The 25,439-nt window shown below is 42.0% G+C and overlaps 1 protein-coding gene across 4 annotated transcripts in view; it reads left to right on the forward strand.

Annotated features, from left to right (window-relative positions):
* Positions 1-25,439, forward strand: part of PPP2R2B (protein phosphatase 2 regulatory subunit Bbeta) — a 564,935-nt gene that overhangs the window by 505,463 nt on the left and 34,033 nt on the right. For all 4 annotated transcript variants that reach the window (XM_073575251.1, XM_073575252.1, XM_073575250.1 and 1 more), the window contains 2 exons: positions 4,546-4,723; positions 5,061-5,225. In XM_073575251.1, the coding sequence (XP_073431352.1) occupies positions 4,546-4,723; positions 5,061-5,225 (343 nt within the window). The remainder of the gene's footprint in view (positions 1-4,545; positions 4,724-5,060; positions 5,226-25,439) is intronic.

The following is a 25,439-nucleotide window of genomic DNA, read 5'->3' on the forward strand; positions in this document are numbered from 1 at the left end:
CCTAAAAGTAACACAATGATAGATTTCAGAATTTGATGCAGTCCGAGGCCTGGAAAGACTGAAATAACCCTTTGATCTGTTTGCTCTGTAGCGATGTGTATAGCCATACATTATTCACAACAGCTATTTGGCATGAATGGGCCGCACGTTCCAATTCTGGAGCCTGAAAGCCGTGTGCTTCCTTGAAATTAAAATTCCCTTTGAGCTGTCGGTTGCCATGGTTAACACCGCCGTTGTAGTCCTAGGAAATGGGGGCATGAAATCCCTTTGAATGGTTGTTAGGAAATCAGCATAAATCACATACCTTCAGATATGGGCTTTCATATACTGCTTTGGCTGTGAGTCAGACGTTCAGCTGACTGCTGTGACCATGGGATTTCCAGTAAGCACTTTTAGTCAGCTGGAAACGCGATGGAGTAAAGTCATTTCTTAGCTGACATGCTTGATTTTCACGAGGAAGCCCACAATGGCTGAATGGAGGTAGACTGGTCTTTCTTTAGGACTATTCCAAGTGCCTGTAAAATACTTCCGACATCTGGTTGTGTATATAATATATGCATATGTGTATGTAATTTATACAGGATATAATATTTGAATAGTTGCATCAATTCGTTGGTGAGCGTAAAATTTCAGCTAGACTAGACACATTAATTTAGACAAAAGTTGGCCAAACCTACCAATAAGACCTTTTTCACATTTCCGTTTTTTGAAGTCAGTCGAAGTCTGCCAAAGATTAAAAAAAGATCCATTTCCGTTAGAGAACAAACGGATGCCATGGATCCGTTCTTGTTCGGATCTGCTGCAGCCGTCAAAGGCATGAAATTTAAAGGAACCGCTTTCTGGATAAGGGGAGAGAGAATCCATCTCCTCCGCCCGGGAAATGCTACAATTCAAACGGATCCGTCCAAAAACGGATGCAACGGATGACCGTCAGTCAAAATACACCGCTAATGCAAGTCTATGGGGGAAAAAACAGATCCACCAAAAAAGGGGCGGATGCGTTTTTTCTAAAACTGGCGGATTTTGACTGAGGTCAAAAAACTGAAGTGTGAAACAGGCCTAACGGGATCGTCCGACAGTGTGTGTATGGGGTCCTCACAACACTCTTCCCTGACAGATGATGTTGGGTGAGATGAGGGACGTTGCTTTCCAGCACTTCTTAATGTTCAGGAGATGAGCTCTCTGGCAGACGCTTTGTCCACTCTCCCCTTTTGAAAACCATGAACATTTGGCAGAGCCAACCATTTGTGTATGGTGTAGTTGTGAGAGTTGGCTGACAGCTGCCTAATGTGGAAGGGGTCCTTTATTATCCACCAGCGGAAGAAAAGGATATTGGGAACCTGTAGTTATATTCCAATATTGAGGCATACTTTTCGCTACCAAAGGATCCCAGGAAATTGTCCTCTGGGATTAGAAGATAAAACCTTCAACAGCAAGCCGGCGATTTTCTTGCATTAAAAGGAACCTGACAGCAGGTTTTGGACCCCCAAATGAGCTCACTTGTATTGGGTTGCTGTAATGCTGATTAAATCTGTACCTTTTGCTTTTCAGTCCTTTATATGAAAAGTGGAAAAGTGATTACTCAGGAAAATAATAATGTTATGATGTAGAGAGAGGATATTTCTATTATATGGGATCATAAGTTAAGTGGTACATTTCCTCAAGTATATCTTTCCTGTTGGGGAGATATATGTGTGTATATATGTATAAATATAAGAGTGTGTAGAGTGAGAGATGCAAGACACTGAAATATGACATGGTCTGCCTTTTATTATTGTATTAGGCTGGTTTCACATTTGCGGTTGTGTCCGCAGTGTTTCTGACGCATACATCCGCATGCATCGTGTTTTCCTATCCTTAACTTTGTGGACGCAGGTATATGCGTTTGTATGCGTTCGACCGTGTTTGCTTACACATGCGTCGTTTTGGCTTTGGCGGGGCAGCTAACGCAACATGTAGCAATTTTGGAGGTGGCACAAATGCATGCTGACGCTTGCAGAAGGAATGCGTCTAAATAATGCATTACAGTCTATGGGAACGCATGCGTATGCAAGCACATGCGTGCGCTTTGCGTTTGCATACGCCAGAATTTACATAAGACACGCCCATTGGGCGTGGCTTGTGTACATTCAAAGATTTACTGGGAAAATAGCACTTGGCAATCGTCCGCAAACGCATGCATGCGGTTGCGGACTATACGCTGCATACTCAACTGCAAATGTGAACCTAGTCATTTGTTTTTCATTGTTTGTGTGTTACTGAAGGTCTGGTGATGAGACAGAAATGTTAATATAATTGTTTTCTTGTACCAATAAATATTACCTTATCTACATTTGAGTGCCAAGATTTCTGTACCGTTAACCTGCCTGAGTGACCTGCCTCGTCTTTGTAGGTCTCACACAGGCGCAGTCATTCCCTGTGTCCAGCTCTCAAAATGTCAATAGGATTAATGCCTGCGCATGCACCATCCTAGTGAATGGCTGTGCCTGCCCTAGAGCTCCAACTGAGGAGGTCACTTAGAAAAGAGGGTGGTGGTGGAGGGTGAGGAATAAGGGAGAAAGCTTGGAGAGCTGAAAGGGTCGGGCCAAGCCCCCTGTGCCCTGATGGCTCATTTACATAAACTGGAAAAGCGGTTTACTCTAAAATGGAATAAAAGATTGGAAAAACCTAAGGTATGGAGTTAATATACATTATAGCGACCTAACAGATGAGATCAGTTGGGATACTAATTTCTTAATTTTTTTACAATTTTTTTTTTTGTCTATTCTGTGTGGTTATGTCAGGAATCTTTTAATATTCCAATTTTACATGTAAATATAGAACCTGGTGACTTAATGGTGTCTGTTTAAAATTCACTACATGATGCAAGGTTGAATGGAGCATTGACCGCAGAAGAGAACATTCCCACTATGCTGCTGGATGTGCTCCCAGCATTCTGCCTTAACGGCTGACCTGGAATAACCAAACGGATTGGATCACTGCTTGAATTGTGCGAATGCAGAAAGGTATACAGAGGAGAGCGTATGTGGAAATCTGTACAAAAGTATTCCGAATGTTTCCTGATACTGATCATAAATTAGAGCAAGTGCTAAGATTCCTGCTGATTGATGCCAAAATCACCTCTACACCTGCACATAATAGTATATATTTTTTTTCCGTCTTTTAAAGTTCTGGCAGATTTCTGTGCCGAGATAACTTGGCAATGTAGATAACAGCCGCTAAGCCCAATGATTGGCTGCAGTTGTGTTGAGGTGATGTCGCTACTTCAACCTATTGAGAAAGACCGGAGGCAGCAGGGGAAGCTACCTAACTCTCAGATTGTTACTTTCACCCAGTGTTACCTAGGAAGTAAAAAACATTGTTCTTTGAAAACTCCTGTTAAGGGAAGTGTTGCCATATTTCTGTATTTCCCGATTGGAAGCGTCCGGTTCATATAAGCAGTATTATTAAACAATTGACGTATGTGGTATGCCATCAGCACCATCCAGTAGACATTTGTAGTTCATGTGTAATGGCCTCTAATAAAGTGGTTTACGTGTGGTCCATAAATAAATATGCCATATTTAATCTGTGATTTTATTACATGCGATTTGCAGTGTTGATTGTAATGAATTCCGTACGTGCCGCGATGTGGCCTTTTTGCTAGCAGTGCAATGGCTCATTGCCCTCTGTGAAGATGCATTACATGGAGAGCGCTGAAGCACCCTAATAAAACCAAATGGGCTCTTTCTATGCCTGCCTTTCCTCTGTTGAATGATTCTCCTCTGTCTTTATAGCACGCTGTACTATCGCGTTCCTCAACACTTTACATCTGGTTCGGCATGAAGCCTCAATGTAGATCATCTCGAGAGGCATAACAATGGGCTTGTGAAAAAAGAAAGCGATTCCCTTTAAGCGCAAAGCTTCCTGTACATTTCGCCCTGTTTCTTCTGTCACCAGCTTTTTTCCACCTAAATTGAGAGCAGGGTAATTTTAGAGACAAAGACCCTGATTCCAAAGATGTCACTTATTGGCCTGCTTGCTGTAATTTTGACAATCACCTGATAAACAGTGGTTATATCAGTAGAGCACTAGTAAACCTGCTGCCATGTAGTCCTCCAAATTCATGACTCTATATCCCTGTCCTCACTGCAGAGTACCTGTATACTGCCTATGCACAGCTGTCAGTAAGTGATATGGGCAGGGTTATACAGAGCGCAACGCAGGATAAATCTAAATTTTATCAAATACTTCCCCCTACATAGCAAAAACCTGGTGTCAGATTCCCTTTAGGGGCCACCATAATATCAATATTTGGAGGGCTTGGGATGGGTATAAAGAAGTCAGTTACTTGACTATAACTACTTTTTGGTGTTAATTCTTGGCTGACTGGTGTAGTCTTCAGAAATTCAGCATTGGCTATATGGAGGAAGCCGGTATGTTGCGTTTTGGGTATGCTTCGGACGTTTTGCGTTAGAGCTAGTCAACAGCAGTTACAGTGTAATCCCATTGTGAAAGGTTTGTGTTTTCTGCTTCTCATTGTACTGTCTATGTTTGTCATTTCAGGTCCCGGTATTAAGGCCCACGGATCTGATGGTGGAGGCTACCACGAGAAGAGTGTTTTCCAATGCACACACATATCACATTAACTCAATATCTGTGAACAGCGATTACGAAACGTACATGTCAGCAGACGACCTACGAATCAATCTGTGGAACCTGGAGATAACAGACCGAAGTTTTAGTATCCTTTGGCTGTGATCGGCTATTCTAAACCAAGGAGACGTCTCCTTAAAGAGTTATGCTATGTATTTGTTGCAGGGTTAGGTAATTTCAGGAATGTATGGCAGTTACAATATACCATTCATTGTCATTTCCACTAATCATCAAAGACCTGGAAATACTCAGTCTGCATCTTTGGATACTTGTGTTCACTATTGGGTGGAAATCCTGACTGCTTTGGGAATTACTGTTCTTTTGATACAACCAGCCTGTTTTCTTTTTTGTATCCCTTTTAGTCTGTTTTTACCAGATCTGGAATTGATGTATGTGCGGTATACCCTTAACTCATCAACAACCAGATATTGTGGACATTAAACCAACCAACATGGAAGAGCTTGTTGAAGTCATTACAGCCGCTGAGTTCCATCCGCATCACTGCAATACATTTGTATACAGCAGCAGTAAAGGGACAATACGACTGTGTGACATGCGCTCTGCTGCTCTGTGTGACAAGCATTCAAAGTGTGAGTTGTAATACAATATAAAGTGTTTAAAAAGTAAATATAACCCAAAAAAATGGAAAACTTATAGTAAAAAACAAACTTATACGACTCAAAGGGCGCACTAGATGTAGATGTTGGGAACGTTTCCCAACACATATGCTGAATGTGAGATCCAAATATGAGAATATTACTGAATCCAAGGATTAAAGGGGCTGTCCAGGACTAAACAAGTAATAGACCCATCACTACTGTAGGTGGGGGATTTGACACCTGTTACCCCCACAGATAAGCTGTTATCTGCTGAGGCAGTTACTGCATATAAGCAATGATTGGAGCGGAACACTGCAGCTCCGTGTTCTGTTTAGGGGCTACTGCTGGGTAACTATATCTTATAACCCCTTTTAAAGAAAAGCTCTCATCAAAGGTTTTATTCTCTTAATGTGCTGGAATCATCATCATTAGAAGGCACTGTTTACTTACAATTGCTCACTCTGCCTTTCTACCCTGTGAATTACTTTCTCTCTATGAAGAAACAGGAAGTCACTTATCCCAGCATTTATATTTTCCCTTTTCAACTCCTGACCCAGCTGCTCTGCCTACCAAGAACTTTTGCAGTGACTCATGACTCGTACAAAGAAAACTGACCACCTGTTTCTACATAGAGCTTTGAAGGATTCAGCTAGTCAGTTTTTACTCACATGATGTCATAGATCTAATAGAAAAGAGAGGAATTAGCTAGTAGAATGGCAAAATGAGCAATTGTAAGTTCACAGTGCTATGTAATATGATGATTGCAATATATTAACCCCTTTCTGCCATGAGACGTACTATCCCGTCCATGTGCCCTGGGACTTATTTCCCAGGGACGGGATAGTACGTCATAGCGATCAACGGCGTGGTGAGTGCCGCTGATCGCGGCCGGGTGTCAGCTGATTGTGCTGGGTGTCAGCTGTGATAATGTGTCAGGGGCGGTCACGGACCGCCCCCGACACGTTAACCCCTTGTACACCGCGATCAAACACGATCGCGGTATACCGGGGGTTAAAGGGAAGCATCGGCAGGGAGGGGGCTCCCTCCGTGCTTCCCTGAGACCCCCGCAGCAGCGCAATGTGCAGCGCTGCTGCGGGGGGCTCTTTCCCTACAGTCCCCAGGATCCAAGATGGCGACGGAGACCTTCGGGGGCCTGTAGGGAGCTGACTTCCTCACTGCCTGCAAAGCGCAGGCATGAGGAAGTCTGCGTCTATGCCTGTGACAGATCGCTGATCTGTCAGTGATCTGTGATGTGACAGATCAGCGATCTGTCACAGGACAGTGATGTCCCAACTGGGACAATATAATGAAGTTAAAAAAAAAAGTGTAAAAATAATTAAAAAAAAAAATTCCCCAATAAATTCATTTTTTGAAAATAAAAACAATAAAAGTACACATATTTGGTATCGCCGCGTCCGTAACGACCTGCCCTATAAAACTGTCCCATTAGTTAACCCCTTTAGCGAACCCCTTAAAAAATAAAAATAAACGAAGCAGAAAATAATGATTTATCATTCCGCCGAACAAAAAGACGCATATAAATATGGTACATGGTACCGCTGAAAACGTCAGCTTGTCCCGCAAAAAAATAAAAGTTATTGCTCGCAGAATAAAGCGATGCAAAAATAATAATTTTTTTTATATAAAATAGTTTTCATTGCATAAAACCGACAAAACAAAACATAAAAAAGACCTAAATGAGGTATCGCTTTAACCGTACTGACCCGAAGAATAAAGCCGCGTTATCAATTTTACCGCACGTGGAACGGTGTAAACGCACCCCCCAAAAGAAAATCATGAAACGCTTGTTTTTGTTCATTCTGCGTCCCAAAAATCGGAATAAAAAGAGATTAAAAAATGTCACGTGCCCGAAAATGGTACCAATACCAAACATAAAAACCGCCATAAATAGTAAATCAAACCCCTCGCTATCACCCCCTTAGTTAGGGAAAAATAATAAAATTAAAAGAAAATTTATTTATTTCCATTTTCCCATTAGGGCTAGGGCTGAGATTAGGGTTAGGGGTGTGTTGGGGTTAGGGTTGGAGTTAGAATTGGGGGGTTTCCACTGTTTGGGCACATCAGGTGCTCTCCAAATGCAACATGGCGTCTGATCTCAATTCCAGCCAATTCTGCATTGAAAAAGTCAAATGGTGCTCCTTCCCTTCCAAGCTCTGCCATGCACCCAAACAGTGTTATACCCCCACATATAGGGTATCAGCTTACTCAGGACAAATTGCAAAATAACTTTTGGGGTCCAATTTCTCCTGTTACCCTTAAAAAAAAAAAATTGGGGCAAAAATATCATTTTTGTGGAAAAAATGATTTTTTTATTTTCACGCCCAGGCGTTATAAACTTCTATGAAGCACTTGGGGGTTCAAAGTGCTCACCACACATCTAGATAAGTTCCGTGGTGGGTCTAGTTTCCAAAATGGGGTCACTTGTGGGGAGTTTCAATAGTTTAGGTACATCAGGGGCTCTCCAAGCGCACATGACACCCGCAGACCATTCCATCAAAGTCTGCATTCCAAAACGTCATTACTTCCCTTCCAAGCCCCGACGTGTGCCCATACAGTAGTTTTCTCCCACATATGAGGTATCAGCGTACTCATGACAAATTGGACAACAACTTTTGGGGTCCATTTTCTCCTGTTACCCTTGGGAAAATAAAAAAATTGGAGACTAATTGATTGTGTTTGTGGAAAAAATATGATTTTTTTTATTTTCATGCCCGGGCATTATAAACTTCTGTGAAGCCCTTGGGGGTTCAAAGTGCTCACCACACATCTAGGTAAGTTCCATGGGGGGTCTAGTTTCCAAAATGGGGTCATTTGTGGGGGGTTTCCACTGTTTAGGTACATTAGGGGCTCTCCAAAGGCAACATGACACCTGCAGACCATTCCATCAAAGTCTGCATTCCAAAACGTCACTACTTCCCTTCCGAGCCCCGACGTGTGCCCATACAGTAGTTTTCTCCCACATATGAGGTATCATTGTACTCAGGACATATTGGACAACAACTTTTGGGGTCCAATTTCTCCTTGTACCCTTGGGAAAATAAAAAAAATTGGTGACTAAAAGATCATGTTTGTGGAAAATATACGATTTTTTTTTATTTTCACGCCCGGGCGTTATCAACTTCTGTGAAGCACTGGGGGGTTCAAAGTGCTCACCACACATCTAGATAAGTTCCTTGGGGGGTCTAGTTTCCAAATGGTGTCATTTGTGGGGGGGTTTCTACGGTTTTGGTACATCAGGGGCTTTCCAAACGCGACATGGTGTCCGATCTCAATTCCAGCCAAAAACGTCAAATGGCGCTGCTTCCCTTCCGAGCTCTGCCATGCGCCCAAATAGTCATTTACACCCACATATGGGGTACCTACGTACTCAGGACAAATTGCACAATAACTTTTAGGGTCCTGTTACCCTTGGGAAAATAAAAATTGGGGGTGAAAAGATCATTTTTGTGGAAAAAATATGATTTTTTTAATTGTACCGCTGTACGTTATAAACTTCTGTGAAGCCCTTGTGGGTTCAAAGTTCTCACCACATATCTAGATAAGTTCCTTGGGGGGTCTAGTTTCCAAAATGGGGTCACTTGTAGGGGGTTTCCACTGTTTAGGTACGTCAGGGGCTCTTCAAACGCGACATGGCGTCCGATCTGTATTCCAACCAATTTTGCATTGAAAAAGTCAAATTGCGCTCCCTCCCTTCTGAGGTCTGCCATGCGCCGAAACAGTGGTTCCCCCCCACATATCAGGTATCAGCGTACTCAGGACAAATTGCACAATAACTTTTGCAGTCCAATTTCTCCTGTTACCCTTGGTAAAATAAAAAAAATTGAACCTGAAGTATTTTTTTTCGTGAAAAAAGTTAAATGTTCATTTTTCTTTTTAAATATGCAGAAAATTCCTGTGACGCACCTAAAGGGTTACTAAACTTCTTGAATGTGGTTTTGAGCACCATGAGGGGTGCAGTTTTCAGAATGGTGTCACTTTTGGGTATTTTCTATCATATAGACCCCGTAAAGTGACTTCAAATGTGATGTGGTCCGTAAAAATAAAATGGTGTTGCAAAAATGAGAAATCGCTGGTCAATTTTTAACCCTTATAACTTCCTAAGAAAAAAAAATTTTGTTTCCAAAATTGTGCTGATGTAAAGTAAACATGTGGGAAATGTTACTTATCAAGTTTTTTGTGTGCCGTATCTCTGTGATTTAAGGGCATAAAAATTCAAAGTTGGAAAATTGCGAAATTTTCTAAATTTTTGCCAAATTTCCGTTTTTTTTCACAAACGCAAGTTATATGAATGAAAATTTTACCACTAACATGAATATGTCACGAGAAAACAATGTCCGAATCACCGGGATCCATGGAAGCGTTTCAGAGTTATGACCTCATAAAGGGACAGTGGTCAGAATTGTAAAAATTGGCCCGGTCATGAACGTGCAAACCACCCTTGGGGCTTAAGGGGTTAAAGGGATAAGCATTTTGATGGGAGGAGTGCATCTTTATCTGATAAATTGTAAGAGCTGTAAATTTTATTTACCCAACGTATAATAAAGAACCACAAAGAGTATAAATATGAACCTTTCCTTTAGGTTTTTTGTTCTTATAGTGTATTTTTAAGTGTGTGCCTTAGGTTTCCTGAAGTTCAGGTTGCAATGTAAAACCTAAAATAACTGCTCCCAATAGTGACAACTGTGAGCATATCTTGAAGTCTAATTTCCAAACGGGGGCAGTTTAGCTAAAAAAAAAAATATATATACATACATACAGCTCTGACAAAAATTAAGAGACCACTGAAAAATGTTAAGTTTGTCTGATTTTTCTCTTCATAGGTATATTTTTGAGTAAAATGTAAATTGCTCTTTTATTCTATAAACCACTGACACGTCTTCGAATTTCCAAGCACTAAATTTTGTTTTTATTTTCAGAAAATGAGAAATGGTCACGATAACAAAAAAAACAGTATTTGCAGACATCAAATAATGCTAAAAAAAAAAAGTTCAAAATCATTTAGAAACAACAATACTAATGTTTTAACTCGGGAAGAGTTCAGAAAGAAATATTTTGTGGAGTAACCATGATTTTTAATCACAGCTTTCATGTGTCTTGGCATGCATTCCATCAGTCTTTCACACTGCTTTTGGGTGACCTTATGCCACTCCTGGTACAAACATTTTAAGCAGTTCTTTGTTTGATGGCTTGTGACTATCCATCTTCCTCTTGATTACATTCCAGAGGTTTTCAATGGGGTTTAGGTCTGGAGATTGGGCTGGCCATGACAGGGATTTGATGTGGTGGTACTTCATCCATATATTGATTGACCTACCTGTGTGGCATGGCACATTCTCCTGCTGGAAAAAACAGTCCTCAGAGTTGGGGACCATTGCCTGACCAGAAGGAATCAGTGGTTTTTCCAGGATAACCTTGTATGTGTGTGGCTTGATTCATACGTCTTTCGCAAAGATTAACCTGCCCAAATCCAGCCTTGCTGAAGCATCCCCAGATCATCACCGATCCTCCACCAAATTTCACAGTGGGTGCAAGACACTGTGGCTTGTACGCCTCTCCAGGTCTCCGTCTTAACCATTAGACGACCAGGTGTTGGGCAAAGCTGAAAATTGGACTCATTAGAGAAGATTAGATAACTCCAATCTTTATGGTCTTTGGCAAACTTCAGCCTGCCTCTACTTTGCTTTTCATTGATAGGCTTTTTTTTCTACTTTTACATGAATTGAGCCCTGCCTGTTACGAACTGTTCTTGCCATGCACTTCACCCCAGCTGCCATTTGCCATTCCTTTTTGTAGGTCACTTGATGTCATCCTGCAGTTGCTGAGTGACATTCGAATAAAATGACGGTCATCCCGGTCAGTGGAGAGTCCTCTGTCTGTCTGTAGCTTTGTTGTCCCCAATGTGTGCTGCTTGACCTTGTTGTAATGGACTGCCGTCTTAGAAATGTCTAAGGATGGAGGCAACATGACGCTCACTGTACCCCTCTGCTAGTAAAGCCAGAATCGAGCCCTTCTTTTCCTCACTCAGGTGTTTTTTCTTTTTCAACTCCTTTAGCATGGTTAAGGTATTTTTTCATTCCTATTACTTTTGAGATATTATTAGCACTTGTTTTGCCATCTAGCTTGTCCTATTACAAGAGGATTGTGAACACCACAGCCGGGTTTTTTATACAGGGTGGGCCATATATATGGTTACACCTAAATAAAATGGGAATGGTTGGTGATATCAGCTTCCTGTTTGTGGCACATTAGTATATGGGAGGGGGGAAACTTGTCAAGATGGGTAGCGACCATGGCGGCCATTTTGAAGTTTGCTTTTTTTGATCCAACTTTTTTCCAATGGGAAGAGGGTCATGTGACACATCACTCATTGAGAATTTCACAAGAAAAACAATGGTGTGCTTGGTTTTAACGTAACTTTATTCTGTCATGAGTTATTAACAAGTTTGACAACTTATAAAATGTGTTAAAGTGCTGCCCATTGTGTTGGATTGTCAATGCAACCCTCTTCTCTCACTCCTGACACACTGATAACCACACCGCAGAAGAAATGCTAGCACAGGCTTCCAGTATCCGTTGTTTCAGATGCTGCACATCTTATCTTCACAGCATGGACAATTGCCTTCAGATGACCCCAAAGTTAAGTCTCAGGGGGTCAGATCGGGAGACCATGGTGGCCATTCAACTGGCCCACGACGACCAATCCACTTTCCAGGAAACTGTTCATTTAGGAATGCTCTTCAAGATGGTGTACCACCACATTCATGGGTGTCAGGTCCGAAATGGATATATACATCTCTATCAACAGAAAAATAAGTTATAGCTCTCACAATAAAGCTATGCAAAAATGTTTGGGTAAAAGTGCCAAAACATAAAAAAAAATAATTTAAATGTGGTATTGCTGTAATCGTACTGACCTGAAGAATAAAGCTGTCGTATAAATTTTACCACGCACGGAACAGTATAATAAAAACCCAACAAAACAAAAATCCTGAATTGCTGGTTTTTGTTTCCCAAAAATTGGAATAGAAAGCGATCAAAAAATGTAATTTGCACAAAACTTGGGGATCCAGCTTTAAGCATAAAAGTATATAAAGTCTTTATTCAATCATTCATTTTCCTTCATCTTTATCTTCATCCGCCTTCTCCAACCACATCTATGTTGATGTACTACAACAACGCCGTAAATAATTTTAAATGATTTGAATAAGACCTTTTTATATACTTTTACGCTTGAAGCTGGATCCCCAACTTTTGTGCAAGCTATATATATTTCTGGCCTAGACGAGATCCCGTGCTTCTCTAATGGAATCCAAGTGGAGTTTACCTAAGGGTGAGCTGATTTTTGTTTCCTCATTTCAGTATTGCCTGAAATTGGTACCAATAAAAGTGTCAGCTCGTCCTGCGAAAAAACAAGCCATTAATCATGCCTGTCAGCCGAAATATAGAAAAATGATAGCTCTCAAAGTATGGCAATGCAAAAACTAGTTTTTGTGTAAAAGGCGTATTTTAGCATGTGACTTGACAGAAGCCAAAAATAAAAAGCTATATAAATCTGGTATCTCTGTAATCGTACCCACCCGAAGAATAGTCATGTATTCACCGTACAAGGAACGGCGTAAAAAATAAATTCTTCACCTTGTATTTTTTTTTTTTTCATTCTGCCTCCCAAAAATCACAGTAAAGTAAGGCTCACATTTGTCCTCTGCTCTACACTGAGCGCTTATACTGGGGTTTCCATGTAAATCTTTGAAATGTGATACATGGAGGCACTGGACGCTGTCTGACCTGTGATGCTCCATCACCGTCTATTTAGGCCTGCATAAAAGTGTGTTCCACCACAGTTTTGTGCACCTTTGATAAGGAAACCGCCGAACAGAGGCCAAACAGAGACCAGAGTACCTTTGCTGCCTTATCATAATAAATGGATCCCTTTGGGGGGTTTATTTTGAATTACGGTACTTAGAGATTTAGATGGAAACCCCGATATATGTACTCAGTGTAGAGTGTCGGATAAATGTTAGACCTGAGTGGTAGGAGGCTTCCAACCTACTGGTAGTACAAAGGCCTTGGAAAAGCAAAATGGCTCCTTGCGCCCCCCCCCCCAAAAAAAAAGGAAAGAGAAATCCAGCAAATTCTGCACTCCCAAGTCCAAATGCTCTCTCCCTTCTAAGCCCCCCAGTGTGCTTAAACCACATTTAGCGTCAACATGTTTGTCGTTTCTGTAGTGATGAGAGCCTGCCTAATTTGTGTCTCCAGAAGCATGAGCTGGCCATAACGTACTGGGCACTACAATGGCTCAACATCCACTACTGCATGTTTCTGGTAAACACCCATGGAGTCAAAATTGTCACTAAGTGTAGATAAATTCCCAATGTGGTATAATTTCCAAAATGGGGTCACTCGAGGGGAGATTCTGCTCTTCTAGCAATTAGGGGCTCGGTTTATGGAGTCTGCAAACTATTCTAGGAAAATGTGCGCTCCAGAAGGCAAATGGCGCTCAAAGTCTGTACAGCCACATATGGGGTATTTCTACATTCAGCAAATATTGTTTGACAATTTTTGGTACCATTTTTGCCCATTTCCCAGTGTGAAAATATATAATCTGTTTTTAAAACTTTTGGCAGAAAAATGGCATTTTTTTTCTTCACTGCCCAATGGTATAAACTTCTGTGACCCACCTACGGTGTCAATATGATTACTCCTCTCCCTTGTTGAATTCATTGAGGTGTGGAGTTTGTAAAATGGGGGTATTCTGCTGTTCTGGCACGCCAGGGGCTCTAAAAATGTGACGTGGCACCCTCAAACTAGTCCTAAAAAAAAATCTGAACTCCAATATGGCGTTTTTTCCCTTTGAGCTTTGCACTGTCCTTCAAAAGTAGTTTTCAACCACCTAATGGGGTATCTGCGTACTCAGGAGAAATGGTACAACAAATTTTGGGGTCCATTTTATCCTTGTGAAAATGAAAAAATTGGGGTCTGAAACAGCATTTTTGTGGGAAAAATATATATTTTTCATTTTCACAGATCAGCGTTGTAAACTTCTGTGAATCACCTGTGGGTTCAAGGTGCTCACCATACATCTAGATAAATTTACAAAATGGGGTCACTTGTGAGGGGATTACACTGTTAGGCACATCAGGGGCGCTCCAAACATGACATGGTGTCCGCTAATTGTTCCAGCAAATTTTGCAGTGATTTTCCCCCACATATGTGGTATCTGCATGCTCAGGAGAAATTGGTGTTTTTTTTCCTGTTACCCTTGCAAAAATAAAGGGAGGGGTTTAAAGTAAAAAATTTGTAAAAAAAAAAAGTTAAATGCTAACCCCTTCCCGACCAATGACACAGCGTATGGGTCACGAAAGTCGGTTGCCAATCCAACCAATGACGCATATGCTGTGTCATGAGTTTAAAGTCCCCCTGCGGGTCGGGTGACCGGGGTCAATGAAAAGTCATCTGACCCGCAGATACAGGGCGCTTTGTACTTCACCACAGAGGGCGTGACTTCGCCCCCACGTGGCTACGATCGCTCTGATTGGCTGTTAAAAGTGAACCCGCCAATCAGAGCGATAGTAATATTTCATCAATGAAATATTACTATCCAGCCATGGCCGATGCTGCAATAGCATCGGACATGGCTGGAGATCGTGATCCTACCCCCCACCTGGCTGGCAGCGGCGATGTACCGCCGCAATAATCTGCTCCCCCCTCCGCTTCCCCCTGCCTTCCGATCGCCCCCTATAGCCCCCCCCGGTGTCCCGCTGTCTTCTCTCCATGGGCGCCGCCATCTTACAAAATGGCGGGCGCATGCACAGTGCGCCCGCGAGTCTGCCAGCCGGCGGATTCATTCATTTTACAGGTACACTTTGATCACTGTGATAAACTATGAGGCTGAGTTCACACGTGGCGTTTTTTTCGCGTTTCAGCGGCGGTTTTAGCCGCGCAATTTTGCCGTGAAAAATAAGCATTCCATGGACTTCTATGGGATTCCGCAATGCTGTGCTAATGCTGCGGTTTTTACCGCTGCGGAATTGCTTCGTGGTAAAAAACCGCCGCATGCTCATTAATTTTGCAGAATCGCGGCGATACCGCACCAATAGGAATGCATTGTTCTGCTTACTTTCCGCATGTGGCTGTGCACACCATGCGAAAAGTAAGCAGAACATTTGCGGATGGTACCCACAGTCCGGAGGAGAGGAGACTGTCCTCCGGGCTTTGGGTACCATATCCCTGTAAAAAATAGAATTTAAAATAAAAAATATTGTTATTCTCCCCTTCCGACATCCCACGCAGCCTTCCCGCCTCTCTCCACGCTCCCGGTCCCAGTTAGCCTTTGCAAGCGATGACGTCCATTCTCGCGGGATCGCGAAGTCTCGCGGTCATTCGCACAACGTCATCGCGAATGACCGCGAGACATCGCAATCCCGCGAGAACAGACGTCATTGCGGTAATTGTTGCAAAGGATTACTGGAACCGGGAGCGTGGAGAGAGGCGGGAAGGCTGCGCGGGACGTCGGAAGGTGAGAATAACAATATTTTTTTTCTATTATTTTTTACATTCTATCTTACTATTGAGGCCGCATAGGCGGCCTCAATAGTAAAAAGTTGGTCACACTCGTCAAACACTGTTTGACGAGTGTGACCAACCTGTCAATCTGTTCTCCAAGCGATGCTCCAGATCACTTGGAAAGCGCTAGCAATTCTGCAAGCTAATTAGGCTTGCAAAATGCTAGTTTTTCCGCGGGAAAATCGCTGGAATTTAAAATGCGATTTTCCCACGGAATGGAATTCCGGAATTCTCACCGTAATTTCTGCAAGAGTTCCGCTACGTGTGAACCCAGCCTCATAGTGATCAAAATACAAGAAAAAGTAAATAAAGCCCCCCTTTATCACCCCCATAACTAGGGACACATAATAAAATAAAGGAAAAATAAAAATAAATATATTTTCTTTAGGGTTGCAATTAGGGTTAGGGTTGCAGTTGGGGTTGCAGTTGGGGTTGCGGGTGGGGTTGCGGGTGGGGTTGCGGGTGGGGTTGCGGGTGGGGTTAGAGGTGGGGTTAGAGTTGGGGTTAGAGTTGGGGTTAGGGGTGTGGTTAGAGTTGGGGTTAGGGGTGTGGTTAGAGTTGGGGTTAGGGGTGAGTTAGAATTGAGAGGGTTTCCACTATTTAGGCACACCAGGTGGTCTCCAAACGTGACATGGCGCCACCATTGATTCCAGCCAATTTTGCGTCCAAAAAGTCAAATAGTGCTCCCTCCCTTCATAGTCCCGACATGTATCCAAACAGAGGTTTACCGCCACATATGGTGTATCTGCATACTCAGGAATAATTGCACAACAACTTTGGGGGTCTAATTTCTCCTGATACCCTTGGGAAAATAAAAAATTGGGGGCTAAAATATATTTGTGGAAAGAAAAATGATTTTTTATTTTCACGGCTCTGCGTTATAAACTTCTGTGAAGCACTTGGGGGTTCAAAGAACTCACCACACATCTAGATAAGCTCCTTAGGGGGTCTAGTTTCCAAAATGGTGTCACTTGTGGGGGGTTTCCACTGTTTAGGCACATCAGGGGCTCTGCAAGCGCAACATGGTGTCCGATCTTAATTCCAGCCAATTCTGCGTTGAAAAAGTCAAACTGCGCTCTTTCCCTTCCGAGCTCTACCGTGCACACAAAGAGGTTTACCCCCACATATGGGGTATCAGCCTACTCAGGACAAATTGCACAACAACTTTTGGGGTCCAATTCCTTTTGCTACCCTTGGTAAAATAAAAAATTGGGGGCAAAAATCATTTTTGTGAAAAAAAAATGATTTTATTTTTACGGCTCTACGTTATAAACGTCTGTGAAGCACTTGGAGGTTCAAAGTGCTCACCACACATCTAGATAAGCTCCTTGGGGGGTCTAGCTTTCAAAATGGGTCACTTGTGGGGGGTTTCTACTGTTTAGGCACATTAGGGGCTTTGCAAATGTAACATGACACCCGCAGACCATTCCATCAAGTCGGCATTTCAAAACGTCACTACTTCCCTTCCGAGCCCCGACGTGTGCCCAAACAGTGGTTCCCCCGCACATATGGGGTACCAGCGTACTCGGGACAAACTGGACAACAACTTTTGGGGTCCAATTTTTCCTGTTACATTTGTGAAAATAAAAAATCGCGGGCTAAATCATTTTTTGAGGAAAAAATTATTTTTTATTTTCACGGCTCTGCGTTATAAACTTTTGTGAAACACTTTGGGGGTTCAAAGAGCTCAGAAAATATCTAGATAAGTTCCATAGGGGGTCTAGTTTTCAAAATGGTGTCACTTGTGGGGGGTTACCACTGTTTAGGCACATCAGAGGCTCTGCAAATGTAACATGACTCCCACAGACCATTCCATTAAGTCGACATTTCAAAACGTCACTACTTCCCTTCCGAGCCCCGACGTGTGCCCAACCAGTGATTCCTCCACACATATGGGGTACCAGCGTACTCTTGACAAACTGGACAAAAACAAACTGAAAAAAAACTGGATAAAAATTTTTAGGGTCCAATTTTTCCTTTTACCCTTGTAAAAATAAAAGATTGCTGGCTAAAAAATAATTTTTTGAGGGGAAAAAAATTATTTTTTATTTTCACTGCTTGGGGTTATAAACTTATATGAAGCCCTTGGGGTTCAAAGTGCTCACCACACATCTAGGTAAGTTCCTTGGGGGGTCTAGTTTCCAAAATGGGGTCACTTGTGGGGGTACTTGTTTAGGCATACAGGGGCTCTCCAAACACTACATGGTGTCCGCTAACGATTGGAGCTAATTTTCCATTCAAAAGTCAAATGGCACTCCTTCCCTTCTGGGCCCTGCCGTGCGCCCAAACAGTGGTTTATGACCACATATGAGGTATCGCTGTACTCAGGAGAAATTGCCCAACAAACATTTTATCCTGTTACCCATGTGAAAATGAAGAAATTGAGGCTAAAAGAAAATTTTTGTGAAAAAGTACTTTTTTTTTTTTTTTTTTTACGGATCAATTTGTGAAGCACCTGAGGGTTCAAAGTGCTAACTATGCATCTGGATAAGTTCCTTGGGGGGGGGGGTCTAGTTTCCAAAATGGGGTCCCTTGTGGGGTAGCTCCAATGTTTAGGCTCACAGGGGCCTTCCAAATGCGACATGGCAACCCCTAACGATTGTAGCTAATTTTCCATTCAAAAAGTCAAATGGCGCTCCTTCCCTTCCGGGCCCTGCCGTGCCGTGTGGTTTATGATCACATATGAGATATCGATGTACTCAGGAGAAATTGCCCAACAAATTTTAGGATCCATTTTATCCTGTAGCCCATGTGAAAATGAAAAAATTGATGCTAAAAAAAATAAAATAAAATTTTTGTTGGAAAAATTGAAATGTCCATTTTTTCCTTCCATGTTGCTTTAGTTCCTGTGAAGCACCTGAAGGGTTAATAATCTTCTTGATTGTAGTTTTGAGTACCATGAGGGGTGCAGTTTTTAGAATGGTGTCACTTTTGGATATTTTCTGCCATGTAGACCCCTCAAAGTGACTTCAAATGTGAGGTGGTCCCTATAAAAATTGTTTTTTGTAAATTTTGTTATAAAAATGAGATCGCTGGTCAACTTTTAACCCTTATAACTTCCTAACAAAAAAAAATTTGTTTCCAAAATTGTGCTGATGTTAAAGTAGACATGTGGGAAATGTTATTTATTAACTATTTTGTGTCACATAACGCTCTGGTTTAACAGAATAAAAATTCAAAATTTAAAAATTGTGAAATTTTCAACATTTTTTCCAAATTTCTGTTTTTAACAAATAAGCGCAAAAATTATCGACCTAAATTTACCACTATCATGAAGCCCAATATGAGAATCGCTAGGATGCGTTCAAGCGTTCCTGAGTTATTACCTCATAAAGGGACACTGGTCAGAATTGCAAAAAATGGCCTGGTTATTTAGGTCAAAATAGGCTTGGTTATGAAGGGGTTAATTTTATTTTTCCACATTACATTAATTCCTGTGAAGCACCTGAAGGGTTAATAAACTTCTCGAATGTGGTTTTGAGCACCTTGAGGGGTTTAAGTTTTTAGAATAGTGTCACTTTTGTGTCATTTTTGGGTATTTTCTGTCATATAGGCCCCTCAAAGTCACACTTAAATGTAATGTTGTCCCTAAAAAAAAAAAAAATGGTTTTGTAAAATTTTTTTAAAAAATGAGAAATCGCTGGTCAACTTAACCCTTCTAACTTCTGTGTGACGTAATTTTTATGCCCTTAAATCAGAGTTTAGTGAAAATTTAGCAATTTTCAAACTTAACTTCATCTGGTGACAGGTTCTCGTTAAAGCATATTCCAGAAAGCATGTAGTCCTTACTTCCTTGCTTATTCTTTTCCATTAAATGGAAATCTGCTATTTTACATTTTCTTCCTATCATGAGAAGATCATTACACTGTTTTGTAAAATGTGAAAAGCGTGACAGTCAGCTGAGGAAAGTGTCCTTTAATTAACGTAAAGGAAAGGATACAACTGTACAATAGGCATTAGATGGTTCAGTGAAGCATTCGGCACAAGCAAATGCCCTTAACCTCCTCAGTGTGTGACCTGAGAATTGTAATTAGACTGGAGGAGACGCTCTTAGAATTGCCACTTAACCATGAAAAAATACTTTTAATGCTGAATACTATTTCTCACAATGTAACTAAACACTAAAACTGACACAAAAGAGCTAATTTGTGATGTAAAAGAGCCGTAATTACATTGGTAGTCAATTTAAGTTCTTTTACTAGATGCCGCAGGATTAGGCCCCATTGTGAGCAGTACATGTGAAACAAGGGAATTTCCATAGTAGCAGACCTGGTTTTGTGCATGTATGAACTTTTGATCAGTTATTGGACACTACAAATTTCCTGCAATGGAGTCTGGACACATTGGGGAGATGTAAACCTAGCGTATAATAATAACCTTTATTTATATAGCGCGAACATATTCTGCAGCACTTTACAGTTTAACAGTTCATACACAAGCCATAATTAACATCATTAACAATAATACAATAATTAAAGCAAAATAAGATGACCCTGCTGCTCGTGAGAGCTTCCAATCTACAATGAGGTGGGGGGAGACAAAGTGCAGGGGCTTATTTATAATGATGGTCCAGCCATCTTGAAGGAGTGGGGGATGGATAAATGCTGCATGACGTAGTCAGCAGCCATTATTTGTGGTGCTATTGGGTGTGGTGGAGTTTGATGGAGGGTTATTCTCAGATAGTGAACGGGTTATACACACACACACACACACTTCGATTAGGGAATGTGATAGGCCTCCCTAAACAGATGTGTTTTTAGGGAGTGCCTAAAACTGTGTAAATTTGTGGATAATCCTAACTTCTTGGGGTAGAGCATTCCCTAGGATTGGAGCAATCCGGGAGAAATCTTGGAGCCCAGAGAGGGAGGTACTGATTACTGCAAAGGTTAGTTGAAAGTTGCTTGCAGAGTGTAACGAGCGGGTAGGCCAATAAACAGCAGCACAGTGGCTCAGTGGTTAGCACTGGAGCCTTGGAGCGCTGGAGTCCTGGGTTCAAATCCCACCAAGGACAACATCTGCAAGGAGTGTTTGTATGTTCTCCCTGTGTTTGCATGGGTTTACTCTGGGCACTCCGGTTTCCTCCCACATTCCAAAGACATACTGATGGGGCTCACAATCTAAATTCCCTATCGGGGACAATGATGACAATGTGTGCAAACTGTAAAGTGCTGTGGAATATGTTGGCGCTATATAAATAAAGATTGTTATTATTAAACAGAAATAAGGGAGGAGATGTAGGGATATGTGCCGCACTGTGGAGAGCTTTGTGGTGAGAACAAGCAGTTTTAAATGGATCCTATAATGAATGGGCAGCCAGTGTAATGACTGGCACAGAGCAGATGCGTCCGAGTACTGATTAGCCAGATGAACCACCCTGGCTGCTGCATTAAGAATGGACTGGAGATGGTAAAGTCGAGTGAGAGGGAGTGGATCAGGGCAACAGTGGGGGTCTTTGTTGTTTCCAAGGTGAGAAAGGGGTGGCTTGTAGAGATGTTCTTTAGCTAAGTGCGGGCAAGAGATTGTATATGGGAGGTGAGGGAAAGATTGGTGTCAAACATAACACCCCGACAGTGCTCCTGCTGCCGGGGCAGCGTTATGGTGTCACCCACAGAGAGGGAGATGTCAGATTTAGAGAGGTTAGGAGACAGCGGGAGCAGAAGTTACGTTTTGGAAAGGTTGAGAATTAAGATAAAGAGCAGATGCGATATTGGAGATTGCAGACACAGTCACTGGTGATCTGTAGTACAGTGTCTGTAAGGTCTGAGGATGATGTCTCCTTGTGTCATCAGCATAAAGATGGTACTGAAAGCCAAATCTGCTAATGGTCCATCCAATTTGGGTCGTGTAGAGAGAGAAGGAGGCCAGAGACTGAGCCGTGAGGGACCTCAACAGTGAGAGGAAGAGGAGATGATGTGGAGCCAGCGAACGATATACTGAAGGAGCGGACCGAAAGATAGGAAGAGAACCAGCAAAGAGCAGTGTACTTTATGCCTATTGATTGGAGCATTGAGAGTAGGATAATGATGGTCAACTGTGTCAAAAGTTGCAGAGAGTGGAGACCTTTACATTTTGCTGACAGAAGGTTGTTGGTCACTTTGAGTGTGGTTTCTGTAGAATGTAGGGGTGGAAGCCGGATTGTGATGGATCTAGGAGAGCGTGAGTGGAAAGGTAACGAGTAAGGCGGGAGTAGACCAGGCGCTCCAAGAGTTTAGAGATTAAGGGGTGATTAGAGACTGGTCGGTAGTTAGTTATTGGTAGAGTTGAGCGAATTTATTAGGATTCGGTTGCTGAATCTAGATTTTCCATATTCGTGCCATATGGGTACCCTATTCTTGCCTAATGTATGTTTGATCAGTTCCGAACATATTCGGTAATTTCTACTCCCATTGACTCTGACGTTCGGCTGTGTTCGACAACTATTGCAAAAACAATATTCACTGCCGATTATATTCGAAACCAAATTCGAACAAATACGCTCAACTCTAGTTATTGGTGCAGAATGGGTCGAGAGGGTTTTTTTTATTTTATAACAATGGGGTAATGATAGAATGTTTGAAGGAGGGGGGGGATACCAGAAGAGAGGGAGAGATTGAAGATTGAAAGTTAGGCGGGTAGATGACGACTGGAGAAGATATGAGGGAATGAGGTCGGTAGCGCATGTATATAGTCGGACGAGAAGAAGAGAGGAGTCTGCAGACTTCTTCTGTGATGGGACAATGAGGGCTAGCCATGGCCCGGTTTATATAGGAGATTGCAGTGGCTAACAGTGCACAGGTGAGTGCCTTAATGCAGGAAAGCTTCCAGGAGCTTTCTACTGAGCAGATCAACCCCTGCACTGCTTAAAGAAACTTACATTGTTTAATATGCAGGTGAAGTGCTTCTAATCAGTGCAGGAGTAGGAGAAAAGACGCTGCGGTCTTCTGACTTCTCTCTGTCGCTGTAAACCCGTAACAATGGGAGTATGAGAGCTTTCCACACAGACCTAGGGAAACAGAAGTGATCTCAACTTTAGGCAGCTCCTGCATCGGTCCACGATGAAGACAAATGTACAGGAGTGCATATAGGCCTAGCCATGTCTACAGTTTGTGGACTGATCTGAGAATGGCAATATACTTCTAAACACACCTTTTGGCTGAGTGCACATAGTGTTTGTGCCTACTGTGGCCTGGGGTTTTATGGATGTTGTGGCATCCAACCACTAAAATAATATACTTTATACTACAGTCTGCTGTTTTCTCCTAGACAGTTGGATTAATTTTATCCACCCAGATTCTTCGCTACAAGTGACTTTAATTTTATTCCCTCCAGAAAATCTGGTACTCACATAGTATTAGTGCACATGTGCCTACATTTTCTCCACATTGACCCTAATCTGCCAGAAGGATGCCCAAACACTACATAATATAAAATATTACTCTATGAACTATATAGACCGTTTCAACTTGGATCATGCAGTCTTTTATAGCTGCTAAATGATTACTTTCACTGAGAGGAAGTGCAATTCTCCTAGTGTGCAGTTGTTGGGTTGTGGGAGCTTTCATCTTAATAGCTGATTCTTAAAGGGCTTGATGCATTTCAGGAAATGAACCTTCCCGCATGCAGGTTAATATAAAGAAACAAATTGTGCCATACCCAACTTCCATGGGTCCTCCTGTGAGTTACACCACTGTTCCCAGTGTTTGGCTTTGGCGTCTGCTGCGCTGACATCGCGCTAACAGCACGACAGCCAATCGTGGCTATTAAGGGGATGATCGTCTACATTGGCAGAACCGCTTAGCTCACTGACTACTGTGCTATCGACTTTGATGTTTGTGCCACAGCAAATGCCAGACACCGGAAATAATGGCTGACTTGGGAAGGTGAGTACATTAAAATAATGCCTACCCTTGAAATCCAGATTGGCATGATGTTTAGTCTCTGATACTTATTCCCACCTAGGATGATGTTGGGTGCAATTTTTATTGACTACACATATCCCCCTCAATCACAATCCTTATAAATGTGCACTAGAGCGATTAAATGGTTAGGTGCAATATACTATATTGAACATTTGGAGTTTATAGTCATGTCTTGTGCAAAATCATTCACTTTTTTTGCTTCCTTTTTCAATTTTTTTGGTTTATAATTCCATTCTCCTATGATGAGAGAGGATCATCCATCCAGCAAAGAAGAGTTCAGCTTGACCTCTCCCTTGACATTTTTGATTGATTTTTCTTTTTCCTTGTCTCCTTCCTGAGTTCAGCGACTTTGAGTCAATTTCTGTTCAGTGACGAGCAGGGCTCCATCGAGGCAGTTCATCAGCGTTGAAAATGAAAAGTTACATTGACTTTTATGGATGAATTGTCAGACAGTGGGGGAAATTTAATAACTTTAGACTTTAATCAAAATGCAGAACTGGGAATGACAAAAGAGAAGTAGACTCTGTACAAATAAACAAGACTTTCCTGGTAGATGGAATATGAAATGTGGAATAATCTTCTGTCCCTTTCAATTCGTTTCCCAAGTGGTCTTAGAGTGAATATGGTTTTGAAGTAGTTCCAGCATGACATATATCCTGAGGATTGTTCGGGAGCTTTCTGGGCAGCAAATGTTTGCTTTTTTCCCCATTTCATCTAAATTTAGAATGCCACTTAAACTTTTTTTTATCCGCATTTCACAGTTTAAATTTATGTGTAAAGGGTAAGAAACTTTCCATATTTTTAAATACTTTCTCACTTGTCAAAATGCAAAAGGAGCATCTAAAATAAAGCAGAGAGCTCTATGCTCGGGAAGTTCCCGCTCATTGTGTAAACATTGTGGCATTGTTTCGAAGAAAGACATTACTGGCAGCTCTTTGCAAATCTTAAAGCTGGCGCAATCCTATGTCGTTGCTGCTTTGCTGAGCATCCGCTGTGGCCCAATGAACCTAGGCACTGTACGCCCAACTTCATTGCGCATTATCAGGGAGGCAGAAAGTCATGGCGTGCATGCTTGAGCTTTGGAAGGAGCCAGCTGTCTGGCTGTTACATCGGTTTTTTCAGATGAAATCACTCATGCACACAGGGGTGCGCTTACACAATGTTTTTGTGAAATAAATGAACCCCCTCCCCTGACCAGTCACTCATTGATTTACATAAAGTGAGCACATGGTAGTTTAGTTTTACCATTGTTTAGCAACTGCTAAGCAACAAAAAGGGATTTTTTTTTTTTTAGATTGCAGTAAAACAATGCAATACACACATGATGACCGTTTTTAAGGGGGCTAGGACATGCTTTCAGGTTCCTTTTTAATGGGGTTGTCGGAAGGCCTGTGGAATCGGTGAGCCAAACCTTCGACTCCTCAAATTCCCTGATTCTGACCCCACAGCACTGCCTCACTACTGAGCATATACATAAAGTGCAGCACAGATTCATCTCACCTACGACTCCACCGCACTGGTCACTACTGAGCATGTACATAAAGGGCAGCACAGATTCGTCTCATCTATGACTCCACAGCACTGGTCACTATTGAGCATGTACATAAAGGGCAGCACAGATTCATCTCATCTACGACTCCACAGCACTGGTCACTACTGAGCATGTACATAAAGGGCAGCACAGATTCATCTCATCTACGACTCCACAGCACTGCCTCACTAC

The sequence above is a fragment of the Dendrobates tinctorius genome, unplaced genomic scaffold (genome assembly GCF_039654945.1).
Source record: "Dendrobates tinctorius isolate UK_male_01 unplaced genomic scaffold, ASM3965494v1 ptg000043l, whole genome shotgun sequence".
Lineage (NCBI taxonomy): Eukaryota > Metazoa > Chordata > Amphibia > Anura > Dendrobatidae > Dendrobates > Dendrobates tinctorius.